This window comes from Barbus barbus (assembly GCF_936440315.1).
Source record: "Barbus barbus genome assembly, chromosome: 18".
Lineage (NCBI taxonomy): Eukaryota > Metazoa > Chordata > Actinopteri > Cypriniformes > Cyprinidae > Barbus > Barbus barbus.
In genome coordinates, this window is record NC_136746.1 from 5,541,255 (window position 1) to 5,554,423 (window position 13,169).

The following is a 13,169-nucleotide window of genomic DNA, read 5'->3' on the forward strand; positions in this document are numbered from 1 at the left end:
TTTGAACCGTGTCTTATACACAGAGACACTGTCATGTTAGAATAGAAAAGGGTCCTGTCCAAACTGTTGCTATAAAATTAGAAGCACACAATTCCCTAAAATATCATTATATGCTTAAGATTTGTTCATAGAAATGACTAAAGTAGTCAAACATGTCATTAGAAGGGGGTGACCCAATACATTTGGCAATATAATGTGTGTGTGTATATATATATATATATATATATATATATATATATATATATATATATATATATATATATATATATATATATATATATATATATATATATATATATATATATATATTTATAGGCTAAAAGATTAAAAGACACACGTCTGACCATGTTCTAGTATAGGTCTTAAGATGATAAGTGAATTTACTGAAAGGATATTTGGAAATTTTAACCAAGTTATAATGCTAAAATAAATAAATAACTCTATGCAGAAAAATAAAAAAATCTTAATCTTATGCCTGAAAATGGTTCCCTTTAAGAGGTTTGCATAACTGGATATTACTTTTTGTTTAACATTTTTATCAAAACATAGTTGTCAAATATTAAATGTTAGCTACTTACATTTGACATTTCGCTTTTTGACTGTTAAAACTGAAGCATCACGTTGAAATTTGTGCTTGGCTGCTGTAAACATTTGATTTGATTGGCCATTTAAGTTATTGGCTCATTTAAATTGAGTGCTGTTAGAGCACTGATCAGCTCAGGTAAGAAAGTTGATTATCTTGTCGATGTATACTATCTTTGCAGCACTAAATTTCAGTCATTTTTATGCAATTATTTCACAATTTATTATGCATGTAATAAAAAACAAGCAGAGATCCGTGAGCTTAATGGTGCATGGTTCTGTATAAATCAAATGCGACGTCAGAGTCACCTTGTCGTTGTCAAGTCTTGTTGTTTGTCAGCTATGCATGAGTACAACACCTAACATGTGATCGCAGTGTGAAGGTGATATTCACCATTAAATAGATGCAAGAAAGAATGGACCAAACACAGTTCATTATGCAAATGTTACAATGATGCAATACTGAACATTCAACAAGGTCAAGGTTTTTTGAAAAATAAGCTGTTAAAGAAATTATTTGTTAAAGAACACCAGATGGTGAAATTTTCAGTCATTTTCAGGTATACAGGGTGAAAGATGTGGGCTGGTAAGTGAAAGGTCGTATGGTCAAACCCCTGAGGGAGATGTGAATTATCATCATTGTGCCCTTGAACAAGACACTTAACCTCAGGTTACTCCTGGAGGACAGTCAGGGCAGTGAGTGTGCTGTAAGATGCTTGAGGTTAAATCTTCTTCTACAGTAGACACTGAAACCACAATTCAAAATGTATTAGATTACCATAAATGATACAACTGTTCAAAATGAAGACTGTTAATGGAAAGTTAGTGGAATATGTCCATAGTTGAAGTAATGTTGTCATTTACCACCCATAATATCAAATAAATAATAAGTATATTCATGCATGTTTTTTTTTTATTGCAGCAACTTCATGGCAACAACATTCTTTTCACTGACGGCTATGAGTTGAAGGAGGATATCGGCATTGGAGCGTATTCGGTCTGCAAACGTTGTGTCCACAGAATCACCAGTGTGGAGTATGCTGTCAAAGTACGTATGAAATCTAATCTTTGAAAGCACTGGCTTCCATCAAATGCTCTTTGTGTGACAAAGCACAGTGTTATTTAGTGAACAGCAGAGGTACTGGCGGTTTCATATGAGCATTTTGATGAATTGCCGTAGAGGACAGCATCACTCAGTGTCAGTCGATGCTTTATCAGACACCGCTGTGACCAGCCCACTTCATTTCAGATTATTGACCGAGCCAAGAAGGACCCGTCTGAAGAGATCGAGATTCTTCTGAGATACGGCCAGCACCCAAACATCATTACTCTGAAAGATGTGAGTCGCACTTTGAAAGAAATGCTACTTTAGTTTAATGGAAACCCCTTACTAGGCCATGCAAATGAGTATTTTTGAAAATGTAATCTGTGCCCATGATTTTGTGATCGGGAGTTTCAAAACTGTACTCATGGATTTGAACTATTTCACAATAGGCTGAAAATAACTATTTTATCTTGAAGATACAACTATGTTAAATTAGTTAATAAAGGTTTCCTATTTACAATTTCATGAAGTGTAGTTTTCAATTAGACAATTTTATTTTGCCCATACATATGTTTATTAAATTAATAACTACTAACTTAAATTTTATGAACTATAGTAAGAGACAATTTCCTAGAATGCTCTAATTTGCTAAATACATTATCGTCAGAAGATGTTAGTATTCATTTTGATGAAGTTAAGCCTGAATTTGGTGTGATTAGATTGGACAAAACTTAGTTAGGAAAAATGACTAATCAAAAAATAAGTAAGTAGAAAAGCTTTAAATAGACATAATTAGTCCAAATTAAAATTACTTTCTTTCTTAGTATTTTTTGACTAGGTCTCTAGTACAAATATCTAAACATAGGTGAATTTACTTCAGAAGCAAAATCAATATGTTGTCAATATTTTGTTAGTTTTTGCTTAAACAAGAAAAAGAAATCAATTAACAAAGGGAAAACAAGATTATTTCTCTTGCCCCATTGGCAGATATTTTTTCTTGCTTTAAAGGGATAGTTCACCCAAAAATGAAAATTTGATGTTTATCTGCTTACCCCCAGGGCATCCAAGATGTAGGTGACTTTGTTTCTTCAGTAGAACACAAATTAAGATTTTTAACTCAAACCGTTGCAGTCAGTCAGTCATATAATGGCAGTCAATGGGACTCACGGATTTGAGAGTCAAAAAAACATACACAGACAAAACCAAATTAAACCCTGCGGCTCGTGACGATACATTGAGGTCTTAAGACATGAAACAATCGGTCTGTACAAGAAACTAAACAGTATTTATATCATTTTTAGCTCTGTTCCACTGCTATGTCCAATTGTCCTTAAGACCTCAGTGTATCGTCACAAGCCGCAGGGTTTAATTTGGTTTTGTCTGTGTATGTTTTTTTGACTCTCAAATCCGTGAGTCCCATTGACTGCCATTATATGACTGACAGACTGATTTTTTGAGTTAAAAATCTTTGTTTGTGTTCTACTGAAGAAACAAAGTCACCTATATACCCCTTTGGGTAAGCTGATAAACTTTCTGTTGTGTGCTGGAATTCCTCAAATTCCCTTCCTGTCATTCCAGTTTAACTTCCTGTGTGTTGTAGTCCTCGAAAAAAGGAGCTCAGAATTCAGAATTTTACCAAACACTCCAGCCTACTAACAGAATGTTTAATGTCTTTATCTCAGCTGTCTTACCATGTTAACCTGCATTACCGTTGATCCAGTTTCACAAGTAGTCTTCTGGTTGCGTGAGGCCTCGTGGGCTCCCTCTGGTCTGCTGATGTCTGTGATTGAAAGCTGCATCACTGCAGTGTGGTGGAGAGAGTGAGCTGTGCTGTTCTGTGTGCTGCAGGTTTATGACGACGGCAAGTTTGTTTATCTGGTGATGGAGCTGATGAGAGGAGGAGAGCTGCTGGACCGGATCCTGAGGCAGAAGTGCTTCTCAGAGCGCGAGGCCTCAGCTGTGCTCTGCACCATCACCAAGACTGTGGAGTATCTGCATTCACAGGGGGTCAGTTTGCATGTGTTCACAGTGGGGACGCTAAATACTTACTGGCTACTGAAGATAAATTTGACCATGGACCACAAAACCAGTCATAAGGGTCAATATTTGGAAATTGAGATTTATACATCATCTGAAAGCGGAATAAATAAGCTTTCCATTGTTATGATAGGGCAATATTTGGATGAGATGCAACTATTTGAAAATCTGTAATCTGAGGGTGCAAAAAAAATCTAAATATTGAGAAAATCACCTTTAAAGTTGTTCAAATGAAGTTCTTAGCAATGCATATTAAGTTTTAATATATTTACAGTAAGAAATTTACAAAATATCTTCAAGGAACATGATCTTTAATATCCTAATGATTTTTGGCATAAAAGAAAAATCTATCATTTTGACCCATGCAAATGTATTTTTGTCTATTGCTACAAATATACCCCAGCGACTTGGTCCAGGGTAACAAATGTGCCATAGGAGTTCTAATACAGCAAATGTCACAGATTTTGGTCACTTTGTGGAGTGTACTACTACATCATTGTTTCTTCATCTGTGTCCAGGTTGTGCATCGAGACTTGAAGCCCAGTAACATCCTGTATGTCGATGAAATAGGCGACCCAGAGTCCATCAGAATATGTGATTTTGGGTTTGCCAAACAGTTAAGGGCTGAAAATGGTCTGCTCATGACACCGTGCTACACTGCAAACTTTGTGGCCCCTGAGGTACTTTTAGATACATTTTTTCTGTTTAGTGTTATGATTTATTCATCTCTGGAATTTTTTTTAATGTTTGTGAAACGTCATACAAATGTAAAATTATTTAAAATAACAATTGCTCTTAAAAAATGACTGCTGTTTAAAAGTCTACTTAAAGATGACCAAACTATATTGCTTGATTGACAGAAACTGCAGTGAGTCTACAACAGGATTCAGTGTTTTTTTTAGGCACGACCCTGTGCTAAAATCAAAAGTTTATATCTTTAAATGCAACTCATCCAATCAGAATTAGAACTAAGGGTTAAAACTAAGTGTTTAATAATATATGTTCACAACAAACCTGTGATTCATACAGGTCCTGAAGAAACAGGGGTATGATGCCGCCTGCGATATCTGGAGCCTGGGAATCTTACTGTACACCATGCTGGCAGGGTAAGAGTCTTAACAGGATATATGTTATATATTACATATACACTACCATTCAAAAGTTTGGGATCAGTTGGATTTATGTATTTTTTTTATTGATTTATTAAAAAAAAGATATATAATACAGCTATACAATACTTTAAATTTAACAAAAGAGACCATAAAGACTTCATTTATTTTCGTTCTTTAAATTTCAGCATATAAGAATGATTTCTGAAGGATCACGTGACATTGAAGACTGGAGTAATAGCTATTGAAAATTCAGCTTTGCCATCAATAAATAAAATAAATACCATTTTAAAAATAGAAAAGTTAAAATATTAAAAAAAATCTTCAGATCTAATTAGTTTAAACAAAATAGTTTTGTAGGCAGTTATGAATTCTATTTACTTTTTTTTTTACCATACTATACAGTAATTATAATAAAGACAGTTAAATGGCTGAAATAATGAAGGAAAAGCAGACACAAGTGTCCAGGATACATGTGAACTCCTTACGGTTTAAAATGCATCCCAGAATGCACCACTTCTGTATGAGCAAATCTAAAAAAGACGAGGTCAACACTGCAGAAATTATTAGTTAATCAAATTAAAAATAGGTATCTGTGTCCAAACCTGGTAGTTACTATAGTAATATTGTTCAAATCTCACTTTAAAAAGCAGCAGAAAGTAGCCCTAGCTAAACAAAATAAGCAATCGGTTGCATAAAAGATTTTTTTTTTTCTTAATCTCAGTATGAACTGATTCTATTTGTTGCTTTAAATGAACTGACAGTATTCATCTAGGTATGCTAACATTGTTTCTGCCATCAATCTGCCCACATGACCCAAGAGCCCTGTCTCAATTTTCTATGACATTTTGATCGACCTGTCAAAACAAGCAAATCAAAACTCTATGTAGCACATCCTTTCTCCCATTACCCGGATGAGGGGCTGATTTCTAGAGTGGGGTGGAGGGGATTACTAGGTAAGCCGGGTCAAGTCAGAGTAATTGTACTGAACACAATACCAGAGCTATCAGAAGCCAAGCAGCTCTCTCAATTTAATGTTCCTGACTATGGATTGAGCTTTAAACCTGTGTGTAATCAGAAGATTTGAAAAAAAAAAAAATCATCTCACTCTTCTGACCTAGCCATATGTGTACGCTAAAAATAACACAGTGGAAATGGGGTATTATAAAAATAAAAGCCACTCTTTTCTTTCTCATCTCACCCTTTGTCTGTAAGAGCACATTCACAAGTTCTTTCACACACTCAGCACTCGTTCTGTCCCACAGTTTCACGCCCTTCGCTAACGGCCCTGACGACACACCAGAAGAGATCTTGGCTCGCATTGGCAGTGGGAAATTTGCCCTGTCAGGAGGCAACTGGGACACGGTGTCTGACGCAGCCAAGGTCAGCTTCCTGATTTTTGCATGTTGGGATTAGGTCTGACCAATACTGTATATAGACCATAAACCAAAAGTTTTTTTTTCTCAATATTTTTCTGACTTTTTACAATGTTCAATATGGTTGTTAACATCTTTTTGCCGTTTAATTCAATTAATAAAGTCAAAATGAGTTCATATAAATAATAAAGGCATGTTTTCCACATTTACTTTTACTAAATAAATGTAAAAAAAAAAAAAAAAAAAGTTTTATCCTTTTCAGTTTTATATTTATTTACACTACCGGTCAAACTCTTGAAATAATTACAATTCTACTTAATTACATAAATAAAAACTGTTTTTTTTTCTTGAAAGAAGTCTTTTACACTGCATTTATTTGACCGAAGATACAGTAAAAACAGTAATATTTTGAAAACAATTACATTAAATGAATATATTTTAAAATGTAATTTATTCCTGAGCAATAATTGAGCACCAGATCATCATATTTGATCATTATATTAATGATTTCTGAAGTTTCACGTGACATTGAAGACTGGAGTAATGATGCTGACAGTTCAAGTTTGCCATCACAGGAATAAATTACATTTGAAAACATATTTACTTTGAAAACAGTACTTTATATAACTGTGTTTACTGCTACTGTTGATTCTTTTATTTACACTGCCCTCCAAAAGTTTGGAAATGCCCTAGAAAAGTGGGGTTTTGGACAATATTGGCATGAATCCTTTTTAATTTGTGATAATTTTGCACTGATAAGGGACAACACAAACTACGAAAACATATTTTATTACATAAACAGTTTATACATAGAAAAAAAGGGGCATGCAAAGGGGCATGTCTGATTTTGACATGTGTATACAGTATATTGCCATTATTATGTTTCTTTGCAGGTCTTCAATGATAATGTCAAGTTACTTTAATGTATTTGCACCAAAAAAGGATAAGGATTTATGCTGATATCGTCCAAAACCACACTTTTTGCCAGGGGTGTTTCCAAAGTGTATGTATTTATTTTGAGCATAAAATACTTTTTTTGAAATTATAAAAAAAAAAAAAAAATTGACCTGTAGTGTATATCAATATTACAGTTCACAGTAATAGACAGCAGTGTAGATCATTATTTAGGCAATAAAAGCCATGCAGAGACAGCCATGATTATTTTTGAGTGGTGACACAAATATTTTTGAATTTTTTTATTTGATTCAAATTAACTCATCGACCGCGTATTGAGAGAAGGAAGGTTTGCAAAACTAGTCTGATAACACACTCTTCGCCCAGCCCTAGAAATACTGTGCATTCAGTCTTTACCATCAGCTGTGAAGACGCTTCATTCTCTAAATCATCTTTATTAGGTTCTACATGATTTCAGCTTCAAAATATGTCTTTTTTATCATCTTGGAACAGGACATTGTAACTAAAATGCTGCATGTGGACCCTCATCAGCGGCTGACGGCACCTCTTGTTCTCAGACATCCCTGGATAGTGAACCGCGATCAGTTATCTCAGAGCCAGCTGATCAGACAGGATGTGCAGCTGGTGAAGGTACTGCTCCTGTTATCCCACCTGCTGCTGTGTTTGAGCTGTAGCCAGATCCACGCTCCACTATCAAAGTGCAATATCGCCACCTCATGTTTACCTGTAAAACTGCACCTGATCCGCTTTACAGATTATCATTTTTAGTCCTCTTAAGTGAATTCTGGAGTCATAACTATATGCTACAAAAATAAAATGGAACATTTGCCACTTTGTATTAACAAAGCAAATAGGCTAACTATGTAGAGGAGGAATATAGAGGATAAATCAACTATTTTTATTTTGTTCATTTATTTATTACAGTACCATTCACAAACACTGTGATGTTTTCAAAAGACATTTTTAATGCTCACTAAGGCTGCCTTTTATTTAATCAACATACAGTGAAAAACTGTGAATATTAAAATATTAAAAATGAAAACAAGTATTTTCTATTTGAATATATTTTAAAATGTAATTTATTCCTGTGATGCACAGCTAAATATTCAACCGTCATTATTTCAGGCATCAGTATAACATAATTATTCAGAATCATTTAATAGCATTGAATATTAATTAAATACAATTCTCATTATTATCAATGTTGTGCTGCTTCATTTTTCCGTGATACTTTTTTCTAAGGATTCTTTAATGAATAAAAAGCTTAAATCATCAACATAAACAATTTATTTGTAATAGTAATCTTTTGTAACAATGTAAAAAAAAGTGTTTACTGTCACTTTTGATTCATTTTATACACCATTGCTGAATAAAAGTTTTAAAGTGCCCCTATTATGGGCAGGCGCGCAGATGGCACTAGGGAGGGGGGGGCATGACCCCCCCAGATTCATAGTGACCTGATCCGTCCCCCTCACTGTCTCTACGAAAGGCAACATCAGTATACGGAGGATAAATGAGGGTTTCCGCTATGTACATTAGCCTAAGTAGTGGCGGCCAGGCCACATGCACTAAGGCATTTTTGAAAAACGCTTTTGTGTCTGACCGAGTCCCAAAACACGTGTAGCCAATCAGCAGTAAGGGGGCGTGTCTTGTACTGACAGCTTGGTCCCCCCCAGTTAAAAAATCCCATCTGCGCCCCTGATTATGGGTAATGAAAGGTTCATATTTTGGTTTTGGGAGTCCCCAACAACAGTTTGACATGCATGCAAGATCAAAAAACACTATCATTGTCTTATAATATGCTTCTTTTTTTTACCTTGCTTGCTCAACAACTCCCAAACGCTCAACGATTCATTGACTGGTCCGATTGGTCTCATTTTCATTTCATCATGGCTGTAATGCCTGATAAAGCAGCGCTTGTGAGTGCAGTGCTGCTTTGTGTACAGCGTTCTATGCTAATGTTTCAACATGAAACGACTCTTTCTTTTGAGAGACAATAAATTTATACACGGTGCACTTTCAGATTTAAAACTTTGCAGGATGTTTTCACTCACTTAGAGCTGTGTTTCACATTTCACGGAAAAATCCATAAGAGGGGCACTTTATTTTCTTTAAAAGAAAATCTTACCAAGTATTGCCATTTTTCACTGTCACTTTAAATGATCACAGATTACTATTTGTACTTTGTCAGTGTATAATTTATGATATGTTAATTCAACCTATGACATTATTTCTTAGGGGGCGATGGCTGCCACATACTCAGCTTTGAATCGATCACCTCAGGCCCCAAAACTGGAGCCAGTGCTTTCTTCCTGTCTGGCACAGAGAAGAGGCATGAAAAGACTCACATCCACTCGTTTATAGCACTCCAGCCAGACACATGAGCTTCTGCAGCTTTAAGAAATGTCAGAGCGCACCGGCTTCGGACAAGGCACCAGACGACTGCCGAAGCATCCAGAGCAGAGTGGAAAAAATGGATTGACCACAGAGTGTCAGAGCAATCTCCAAAGAGCGACAAACGATCTGCCAAGTGTCTCTGCTGATGGCAAGAGATTGATGAGGGCCAGATGCAAACATCACAGCTGCCGGGGCTCAAAAGCAGATCTTTCAGAGCATGTGTGGTTTTGTGTGTGCGCTCCACCCCTGTGGACTTCAGGAGTGTAGCATCATGAGTTTTAACGGTGCATAACAAAGATCATTCCCAAACTGTGTGCAGGCGGTCGGAAACCCAGTCGTTCATAACAGTTGCAACTACTTGCTGCAGACACTTCAATTAGAGCCATGTAGAAGATGCTTTGGTCTATCATGGTGACAGTGCTGCACCTTTAGCTACGTGCCAGCATTATGAGCATCTTTTGAACATGCATGCCATGTACAGGATGCATTTTCACGACAAGCAAATGGTTCTAACATGCTAATGAAAGCACAAGGAACATCTTTCATGTTGTTTTTGTCCCAGCTTTACTTTTTTAGTTGATCTTTTTGGTGATTTTAGTGGTCTTATGTAATGTCGAGACAACAGAAAACAGCTGTTTTTAATTATAATGTGTATTTTTTTTTCATATTGCGTATTTGCACCACACTGGTTTTATTTATTTATTTATAAATGTTTTTTGTTAATATGCCTGATTATTTATATTTCTGTTTAATTATTTAAATATTGATGTTTATCGAAGATGTATCCGCTACTTTTTTTATCGATTTATTTTTTAAGTGACCTTTATGCATAAACATGAAACCTAAACAAGTGCCAGACTTTTGCACTAGATTGACTGAATGATGATAAAGAAATAAAAACTTTAGACTGTAAACATGCGCATGCATTTTCACTTTCATGGAAATGTAAGCACGTGTAAATACAGTTTGAACTAGACTACCAAAAATTATTAAGTCAAGTCTTTAGATCAACAATCTTGAAAACACAAGACATGATTTATGTACTGAGGTCATTGCTATTACACACATGTTTGTCCATCATAATCTTCAATTAGTTTATGTTAAAAGTTTACCAATGTTACATGCATTAGCTCATGACAGTCTATAAGGAAATGTGTTTTCCACACATAGCACGCTCTGCTCTGTGAAACTTACTTAAGGATATTCAGAAATGATGTTTGCATGCCATACACAATTTGTATCAGCTTTTTGAAGGATTAATGATAGCAGTACAGATGCAAATAACCTTAATTTTGTATGATAAAGTGACAGTCCAGTATTTTTGTATGAATATGATAAACACCTTTTCCAAATGAAGCTCTGATACGCAGAGAAACACATTCTGGGCTGTTTGAGGACCTTCAGCCAAACTTTATCTTTTGTTGGTGTGGCTTATTTTTTAAACGTGAAAAGCTTTAGATTTGCGTTGTTGTTGATGCTGATTTTTTTGCCCTTCTGTTTTAACAATACCCCGAAACAGGTATAGTGCATCATTGCTTCTACTAGCTTAAGTTAATGCTTTACATCAGGTGTAGAGACAGTGACTACCTACCAAACAGCAATAGCATTACGATCTGTCCTTGCTAGAAAATAAATGATACTTTTATGCCCCGTGTTGGCTTGTACACCAACAATTTATAAATAAACAACATAAAAGTGTGATCAAACTGGTCTCAGTATTATTATGTGGGGTAATGAATGGTGGACCATGTCAGTTCTTGGAATTGATATAAATAAGTACATTCACATATTCATAACAGCGAATGGATTTATATTTAATTCCTAAATGAGACCCTGGACCACAAAACCAGTCATAAGTTGCATTCGTGGACAAAGTACACAGATCAAGTACTTGAGTAAAAGTACAGATACGTATAATAAAATATTACTCCAGTAAAAGTAATGCTTTTTCAATTTTACTCGAGTGAAAGTACAAAAGTACTCCATTTTTTAATGTACTGATAGGTGGATTTATTTAGCAGTTTTACACTCACCTAAAGGATTATTAGGAACACCTGTTCAATTTCTCATTAATGCAATTATCTAATCAACCAATCACATGGCAGTTGCTTCAATGCATTTAGGGGTGTGGTCCTGGTCAAGACAATCTCCTGAACTCCAAACTGAATGTCAGAATGGGAAAGAAAGGTGATTTAAGCAATTTTGAGCGTGGCATGGTTGTTGGTGCCAGACGGGCCGGTCTGAGTATTTCACAATCTGCTCAGTTACTGGGATTTTCACGCACAACCATTTCTAGGGTTTACAAAGAATGGTGTGAAAAGGGAAAAACATCCAGTATGCGGCAGTCCTGTGGGCGAAAATGCCTTGTTAATGCTAGAGGTCAGAGGAGAATGGGCCGACTGATTCAAGCTGATAGAAGAGCAACTTTGACTGAAATAACCACTCGTTACAATCGAGGTATGCAGCAAAGCATTTGTGAAGCCACAACACGCACAACCTTGAGGCGGATGGGCTACAACAGCAGAAGACCCCACCGGGTACCACTCATCTCCACTACAAATAGGAAAAAGAGGCTACAATTTGCACGAGCTCACCAAAATTGGACGGTTGAAGACTGGAAAAATGTTGCCTGGTCTGATGAGTCTCGATTTCTGTTGAGACATTCAGATGGTAGAGTCAGAATTTGGCGTAAACAGAATGAGAACATGGATCCATCATGCCTTGTTACCACTGTGCAGGCTGGTGGTGTAATGGTGTGGGGGATGTTTTCTTGGCACACTTTAGGCCCCTTAGTGCCAATTGGGCATCGTTTAAATGCCACGGCCTACCTGAGCATTGTTTCTGACCATGTCCATCCCTTTATGACCACCATGTACCCATCCTCTGATGACTACTTCCAGCAGGATAATGCACCATGTCACAAAGCTCGAATCATTTCAAATTGGTTTCTTGAACATGACAATGAGTTCACTTTACTAAAATGGCCCCCACAGTCACCAGATCTCAACCCAATAGAGCATCTTTGGGATGTGATGGAACGGGAGCTTCGTGCCCTGGATGTGCATCCCACAAATCTCCATCAACTGCAGGATGCTATCCTATCAATATGGGCCAACATTTCTAAAGAATGCTTTCAGCACCTTGTTGAATCAATGCCACGCAGAATTAAGGCAGTTCTGAAGGCGAAAGGGGGTCAAACACAGTATTAGTATGGTGTTCCTAATAATCCTTTAGGTGAGTGTATATAGACTACTTTATTTAATTTGATATTAGCTCATATTTGTATAATCCTACAGCCCAAAATACCTGGAATTTTCCCAAAATAAGCCCTATATGGAGTCAAGATATATATTTGTTGTTGATATGCTGACGAGAGTGATGCTTATACTGAGAGAAAACAGATCTAATGTTCACCAGTAAGAAAAAAAGTGTTTTAAAACTTGTTGTTTTGCAGAACGTCAGTTATATATGACATGAGAATTATGCCTGAAGTTAGGAAAAACATTTTAAGGAAAATATAATTATATTTTCATGATTTTTTTTATTCTGAAACCTTGTCTGTGGCCAAATGCCCCCAGAAGGCATGACTCTGATAATGACTGTAGTTACCATGTTCTGAACATCACAGCCTTTCTTTTTCCCTCAAATGTAATCTATCTAGGTCAATAAAAAATAAAAATATTTGGAATTATATCTAAAAATTTCCTC

The 13,169-nt window shown here is 36.0% G+C and overlaps 1 protein-coding gene across 1 annotated transcript in view; it reads left to right on the forward strand.

Annotated features, from left to right (window-relative positions):
• Positions 1-11,164, forward strand: part of LOC306884600 (ribosomal protein S6 kinase alpha-2-like) — a 56,745-nt gene extending 45,581 nt beyond the window's left edge. Inside the window, exons 14-21 of the mRNA XM_079440598.1 lie at positions 1,505-1,630; positions 1,832-1,921; positions 3,476-3,634; positions 4,183-4,344; positions 4,694-4,770; positions 6,039-6,156; positions 7,557-7,694; positions 9,303-11,164. Coding sequence (XP_079296724.1) covers positions 1,505-1,630; positions 1,832-1,921; positions 3,476-3,634; positions 4,183-4,344; positions 4,694-4,770; positions 6,039-6,156; positions 7,557-7,694; positions 9,303-9,428 — 996 coding nt within the window. The 3' untranslated portion in view covers positions 9,429-11,164. The remainder of the gene's footprint in view (positions 1-1,504; positions 1,631-1,831; positions 1,922-3,475; positions 3,635-4,182; positions 4,345-4,693; positions 4,771-6,038; positions 6,157-7,556; positions 7,695-9,302) is intronic.
• Positions 11,165-13,169: the final 2,005 nt, after the last annotated feature.